Source organism: Pelecanus crispus, chromosome 4 (assembly GCF_030463565.1).
Source record: "Pelecanus crispus isolate bPelCri1 chromosome 4, bPelCri1.pri, whole genome shotgun sequence".
NCBI classification, from domain to species: Eukaryota; Metazoa; Chordata; class Aves; order Pelecaniformes; family Pelecanidae; genus Pelecanus; species Pelecanus crispus.
In genome coordinates this window covers 43921026-43928609 of record NC_134646.1, presented here as the reverse complement: position 1 = coordinate 43928609, position 7584 = coordinate 43921026, and the positions used below count along the sequence as shown (strand labels likewise).

Below are 7584 nucleotides of genomic sequence, written 5' to 3'. Positions count from 1 at the left end.
TACAGAAATTGCCTATTCCATCAACATAATAGGAGTTATTATAACACTAGTATTGAAATGCTAGATTGCATGCATGATTTTTTTACTAGTTCAGAAATCATTAAGAATTAACTTGCATTTGTAGAAGTGGTGTCTAATTTAGTTAAAGTATTTATTTTTTGGTGAATAAAAATTTAATAAATCACTAAATCTATAATCTGATATTACAGAATGCTGCAGACTAGTAAGGGCTGTGATGTTGACAAGAACAGTGGTTATTCTTTGCTACATTGGACCTGAAATTCATAGGTTATTTGCAATTTGTGAATTATTTTTCAAGATGGGCAAGGTTTGCGCCATTTTTGGAGGATCCCGAGGAATAGGAAAAGCTGTTGCAGAACTACTGGCACAGAAAGGCTGCCGCCTGGCGATTATTGCTAGAAATCTGGAAGTAGCCCAGACCACTGCACGTAATCTTGGTGGTATGTATGCTGCTTTGCAATACTTTCCTCACTGTTCAATGCTTAGGTAACCTGTAAAAGTAGTAAGTCATAAAATAAACCTCATTGTTTAACTAGATGAAAATGAAAGTAAAGGCTGAGAAATTTGGAATAAAAGCTGTATCAGTACAGTACTATTTTCTTTTCACAGTATTCTTTGGGAAAGTTAAGTATGTTACAATTCATATCTTGCAGATGGAATAGGTAAGATGAAATGAATTGTTCAAGGTCATAACAGGGAGGTGCTATGAATTGAGTCATCCTTGGCTCCCGACCAAGCCAGAACTGAGACCAGTCTGCTCATGCTGAACTTCTGATTTCAAAAGGCCAAAATACAAACCAAGAAATTGTCACGTAACTGATCAATACAGTACTTGAAAATTGTTCTTTGGCGATTAAATGGGTTCCTCAAGTTACAGCTAGTTCAACATCTGTTCTAGCAATTGACTTGATAAATTCTGAAGAAGGTTTATGAATGGTATACTATCTTTTATTATTATTATGATGTGCTTTTATTTCAATACAGCAGGACATCTGGCACTTAGCTGTGATGTATGCAGTGAACAAGAAGTCCAAAATGCTTTTGAGGAGATGCAGAGGAATTTAGGTCCTGTTAACTACTTGGTTAATGCAGCTGGGATCAACAGGTTAGTTATTCATTACAAGATTATATGCAATTCTAGATGACAGCATCTTATTATGAGGTGCTAAGGGCCTTTGTATTTAGTAAGAGTATTGTTACTGAATATATCTGGAAACAGTATTAAGTGCTCACCAATATTTTGTTCCTGATGAAGGTAAAATTCTAACATGATACTGCTTTCACTGTAGTTTCTGCATTTTGAGTTTATAAGTTCCCCCTCTACTCCTCTTTCTTCTCCTTCTTCACCCTGAAGTAGTCCAAATCGATGTTTGATACTTCTCTGCAAAGGAGGCTTTGTTGCCAGAGGCATAGCTAAATTTTTTCTTGCTATGCGACATCCTCGCAATGTCATTATTTTGAATGCTAGAATGTACAGAACCATATAAATACCCATAAATATCCCATTCATCAGTCATGTATTATTATGAGTAAATGTGATCATTGGGGTTGTTCAGTGAGTTCTTTTGGGGTTTTTGGTCTGTTTGTCAGGGATGGCTTGTTACTGAGAACCAAGACTGAAGATATGATAGCCCAGATTCACACTAACCTTTTGGGAACAATGTTGACATGCAAAGCTGCTGTAAAAAGTATGATTCAACAACAAGGAGGTGCTATTGTCAATATAGGTAAGGTGCTTGTCTAAACCAGTGGAACTCTATGCAGTAGTGTTCTAGAAAGGTTTAGCAGGTGTAAGTTGACCGTCTTCTTTGCATTTAGACATTCTATATTTAGCATTTCTTTATGAATGCTTATTCTTTTGTGTAATTTCAGCAACTTCTAAATGCAAAACCAGCTTGTTTCACTAATAAACACCTCAGAGTTTATATTTTCTTGAAAAAAGAATTTTACTGTTCTTTATCAGCTCTTTCAGTATGTAAATCCACCAGCTGCTAGTTATTAACTAGGAGTCAAATAGGTATAGTTGGTTTGGGTTATTTTTTTTTCTGTGCAAGGATAATTTTTTAGAAAGCTCTTCGTATTACTTTCCTGGTGCCTGTTGGTCAACATAGATATATGGATTCCACAAAAATCACAGATAATTGAGGGATTTGCTTATCCTGGCAGTAGGCTATAAAGTACATTTAGTAATATACTTTTAATTCCTTTTCTTTTAATCTCATTTGCCATTCCAGATTTAAAACTAAAATGATAAAGCTAGTGCAAGGTTTCATATTAGTCATTTAATCTTTTCTTCTCTTTGATGTTTCTTTATTTTAGGAAGTATTGTAGGACTTAAAGGCAACTCTGGTCAAAGTGTATACAGTGCTACCAAAGCAGGATTAGTTGGATTTTCACGCTCTCTTGCTAAAGAAGTAGCAAAAAAGCAAATTCGAGTCAACGTGGTTGCTCCAGGTTAGTTTTTGGGAAGTTCCTATATCCTTGACTGTTGCAATACATGATCATCAAGACTGCTGGATATTTGCTGTACTCTGAAAGTAACTTGAGACAAATTGCTATTATTTTCTTCAACTTTTGTAAGTACATGTTTTTAATCTCCTTTTTTTTTTCCAGTTTAAAATATAATACATTCTTTTACAAAACCTTTAGTCTTTTTAAGGGGACACTGAGAAATTTGGAAGAGTGTGTGTACCTGTTCCTCTGTCTATTATTACATAATAAATGTCTTTTTTTGGTTGTTCCTTCTTCAAAACCTGCTGTCCTTGCAGATGGAAGCATTAGAACTAGTTATAGACAGACAGCTACCCTTGTCTCCTGCTGAAGAATGCTTATCTGTTATTAGAGAAACATGAAAGACCACGAGAAGCTGGCATGAAAGCATGCCTGTCTACCCCTGTAGTAAAAGGAGGGAGTCTGGAAAGAAAGTTCTGTGAGGACAAGGCTGTGATTTCACAAGATGCATCTAGTCCAAGCAAACCACCACCCTTAAGGAAAACTCCCTTCTGTCTTTTCTGACTTTTTCCACTCGTAGCTGTGTACTCTGCTGCTCACCTTATGCTAGCTCTGATGCCTTTCAGACCTCTACATAAACCAGTTCAGCTTGTGAACTAGGCAGGAAAAATACTTTTTATTGTTTAGTGAGTTGAGGAGCTCACTGAAGGGTCCAGAGCCATCATAAATGGGCGGAGTTGTACAGTAGAGAGGAAAACCAAGACTTTCCCTCCTTGGTGGAAGCTAGAAAGCAGATAAGATCAGCTCTTTATGAAGCTGCAGCTTATGTGAAGAGAAGTGCAGCAGTGGGAAGACTCTCTTCAGTTATCTCAGATAACTGAAAATTGTAAAGAGACGTCCTTCAAAAATGTCGAGAAATATTCTTCAAATGAGTGCTATAATAGAAATTATGCAAGTGCTGTCATAAGTTCTAAAATATAATGGAAACACTTGCAAACTATAGGGGTTTCTTGCCAGAGGTTTTATACTCGTGTTTTTATTGAGAGTGTTTTGGTGAAAGGAATGTATTTTGTCTTTCAGGAAAGTGATGCTAAATATGGTTTTGGGACCCAATTTTAGTTACCTTTTTTTTTTTTTTTTTTTTTGATGGACTTCTATAGATCTCTGCATTTTGATTATTACATCAGTGCTTCCAAAACCGGAAGGCATTTTATTGGTTAGGTAAAAAATTGGTCTTGGCCATAAAATGATTGTAGACTGACTTCTGAGACTTTGGGGAACAGTAGCTGGTGCTGAATCCTGGTAGTAGATTTCACTTTGGAGGATTCCAGGGAAATCCACTACAGAAATATAGTTGAAGGTTAGGTAACTCTACAAATATCTCTCCTCTCTTAGGCTTTATTCACACAGAGATGACTGCTCATTTGGAAGAAGATCAGTTGAAGAAAGCAATTCTCCTTGGAAGATTTGGAGAGCCTCATGAAGTTGCACAAGCTGTTGTCTTTCTTCTGGAGTCCCCTTATGTTACAGGGAGTACTCTAGTTGTAGATGGAGGCTTGCAGCTTCTGACTTAAATACTACCTTGAATAAGTACCTACTCTAATGTCATGATGGTAATATATAAATATATACTAATTAAAGGGAGAGGGGTGGAAATGAGTTGAAGATTGATGTATGTAACTGGCTTGGTATTATTTGGTCAGAGCAGAAATTCAGCAGCTGTGAAGTCCAGCGTGTATGTTCAGCTACCTGGAAGAGTCCATTTAGTGTTACGAAATCTGTGTACGTAACAATTTGAAAAAGATCTGGTTTGTGGTATGGTGATTGTTTTAAATAACATGCTGATACATTTTTAAAGCACTATATTTTTATAAAATCACGTTTTCCAATTTGGAATAGAGTGGAGATTTTATTCGAATTATCATGTTACACAAAGGTTAATAAAATACGGAGGCATGTTTATTGGTTGGCAGGTGTGATTGCATCAAGTTTTTCATGTAGGGCAAAGATTGTGAACTGCGTAATTTTTTATTCTTATCAGTTAGTCCCTACAAAGTGGCAAGGCGTCTCCTTTGTTTGTTGTTTGTTTGTAGCTAACACTACAAAGCTAGGAGCTTCTAGATCTTTGGCATACCTGAATTGCCTTTAGGAGATTTAGTTATGTGCAGTGTATTTTTATAAAGAGAAAACGTGCTCAGTTCTGTTCTTGAATGTATGTACAGCACTCATTTAATCCAGTAGCACTTGCATGTATACATTGAAGGACTGTTGATTGGTCACTGGAGTTGCTAAATTCTGTAATATCCTGAGTCTGAGCTGCACATACACCAATGAACAGTACAGTTGCAGACCTTGCCGCATAAAAGACTTTTCACTGACTCAGTAGATGTTTAGAAAACACATATCACTTCCAGAGTGTGAAGTCGGGGTGTTTTGCTCTGTATCTTCTTGAACCTTGTTCACCTGTTGTGTTGATAATCTTTAATACGTATGTATAGTCAATAAAATAGCCATTTATTTTATTCAAAGCAGCTTTTGAAGCAGAGTAATTACTCAGCTGTAAATGATCCTGAGCGTTCCTCTCATGCTGAAAAATTACCAAAAATTTGACCTCGGGCTTTTCTATTGAGATCAAGTAATTTTTGGTAATTGATGTTTTTATCATCTCTGAAGAAAACTATGAATGTGGTTTAGGACCTTCACTTCTTAGCTCCAGTGTTGATTACATCATGATCCAGATGTTGATTCAGCTTTTGAAATTACTTCCCACCTTGGCACAAACTGAAGTACAGAAAGAAGAGATCTTACTGATGATAACTTTGAGTCTTTAAAGTCTCAGATTTTCTTCATTTGTGCAGCTGAGAAATTTTGTCTTTGTGCCAGAAAACAGTGCATGTTCAAGCTTCTGGCAGGTATGTATTGAGAAATAATAAAAGGAATGGTTGTATGTTCAGGGGATTTTATAGCTGGTTGTGTTACTCACTTTGGAATATAAAATACCACTAAAGGTAGTCCTTTCGGGAGTCCTTATCTGCTATTATCTCTTTGTACAGAGGTGGTGTTATTTGCTGTGAAAAGTTGTGTGTCATATGTGTCTTTGCACCAAAAATATAATTGCTAATTATGTTTCTCTTTGATAGGAGGAATTGGCCAGAGAATAGATGAATTTTTTCGAGGGCACTGAAGGTGAGGAAGGACAGCTGGTACTCCCATTTTTACTAGTCAAGTAGTAATGTCAGTAACTTGGCTGCTGCCCATACCTGTCCTTAGTATTTTACAGGCAAAGCCTGTGTGACATTCCTTGACCAGAAGCCAAATTTAAGAGACTAAAAATAATTTCCTCTTAGTGAGTTCTGACCCTAATTATTATTATCCCTTGTTGGGTAAGGGAACTGTTAAATAAGTTATTAGCAATGGCATTTTTAGTTTACATTTGTGATTAAAACCTCAAATAACACCCTCAGAAGAATTTCAGCATGCTGCTAAGTAATTTTTTTAAAATGTTGCAATACATACTCATACTATGTTTTTATTACTACTGTTGCTATAGGAGCAGACTGAAGTGTTGGTAGCCTTAAAGTCATATTTTTAAAAGACCTGTTTTTCCCTTTTCTTCAAACTGGTAAATTAGAAGTGAAAACTAGTTAAAAGCAGTAATCCATTTCAGCATTTACTGTGTACACCTACTCTAAGAATATTTGTTTGTCAGACTAGGGTTCTGTCTGGCCTGCTGTGATGTCTCAGACAGTGGAAGTAGTGAATGCATAGCGAGGTAATGGATCAAATGGGTGGTGATGTCTCCTTAGCAGACTCTTGTACTTCCAGCGACGTGTGATTGATACGTTTGAATCTGCCATTTGATAGCTCTGGTTGAGGCCTACAGGTTCTTACATTTGATGAGACATTATAACAACCCTCTTGTGCCGCTCTTGAGTTTGTAGACCTCTGTCGTATCCTGCCTGCCTCAGTTGTTTCTGTTTCAAACTGAAGAGTCATATTTCTTTCAGTTGCTTGTTGCTGGGAGGCTCTTTTGTACCTTATGTGACCTTTGTTGTCCTTTACTTTTCCAGTTTCTCGAAGGAAGAGTGGGTGGAACCACTCACAGTATTCACTGTGGATTTACCTAAAAAAAAAATGAGCATGTTTTGTGTTTTGTTTTATATTGCTTCCAAATGCAATGCCTAACTGTTTTGCCTTTTCTTAACCTTTACACTTACATTTTCAGAAGCTATATAAGAACAATAACACAGTCTTGAATAATTAATGGTCAACTTGGAGTCCATTCCTTATATATGTATTTAGGACTGATTTTTTTTGTATTTTCCCCAGCGTGAATTGTTGTCACTTATCTACAGTGAATTTAGTCCGCTGGTTTTAACACCTATTTCCTCAGTGAAATGGTTCTGCAATTTTTTAATTCCTTTATCCCTTTATTACTTTGAGTAATTTAGTGTTACTGGAACATGCTGTGGCCTTCGGAAATTGCTGTCTCAGAACCCTTATGAATAGGTTGTACTTTGCTAGTGCCAACGTAGGTGCGTGTGATGTTCTGTTGGAGATCCATGTCCTTAGGAAAGAACGACTACTGATTCATAACCTTTCTCTTCTATCTTTAAAGAATTTACTGATACAACAACTTCTTCTCTTGGCAGCTGTCCTGGTTTCGGCTGTGATAGAGTTAATTTTCTTCCTAGCAGCAGGCATAGTGCTGTGTTTTGGATTTAGTAGGAGAAGAATGTTGATAACATGCTGATGTTTTTAGTTGTTGCTGAGTACTGCTTATGCTAGTCAAGGACTTTTTCAGCTTCCCATGCTCTGCCAGGCGCACAAGAAACTGGGAGGGGGCACAACCAGAATAGTTGATCCAAACTGACCAAAGGGCTATTCCATACCACATGACGTCATGCTCAGTATATAAACTGGGGGGGGTTGGCCGGGGAGCAGCGATCGCTGCTCGGGAACTGTCTGGGTATCGGTCAGCAGGTGGTGAGCAATTGCATTGTGCATCACTTGCTTTGTATATTATTATTGTTATTATCATTATTATATTGTTATTATTATCATTACTATTTTACTTTATTTCAATTATTAAACTGTTCTTACCTCAACCCA

At 36.9% G+C, this 7584-nt stretch overlaps 1 protein-coding gene across 1 annotated transcript; it reads left to right on the top strand.

The window, feature by feature from the left end:
• Positions 1–319: 319 nt before the first annotated feature.
• On the top strand, positions 320–4046 carry CBR4 (carbonyl reductase 4). The gene is made up of 5 exons (XM_009482899.2): positions 320–461; positions 1006–1126; positions 1612–1748; positions 2341–2475; positions 3868–4046. The coding sequence occupies exons 1-5, from the start codon at positions 320–322 to the stop codon at positions 4044–4046; spliced, it is 714 nt and encodes a 237-aa protein (XP_009481174.1).
• Positions 4047–7584: the final 3538 nt, after the last annotated feature.

Bases quoted from the DNA above. Each gene is read 5' to 3' on its own strand.
- CBR4 (XM_009482899.2), top strand. From the start codon at position 320: ATGGGCAAGGTTTGCGCCATTTTTGGAGGATCCCGAGGAATAGGAAAA. The intron at 1,749-2,340 runs GTAAGGTGCTTG...TCTTTATTTTAG, and splicing joins AGGTGCTATTGTCAATATAG to GAAGTATTGTAGGACTTAAA. The intron at 2,476-3,867 runs GTTAGTTTTTGG...CTCCTCTCTTAG, and splicing joins AGTCAACGTGGTTGCTCCAG to GCTTTATTCACACAGAGATG.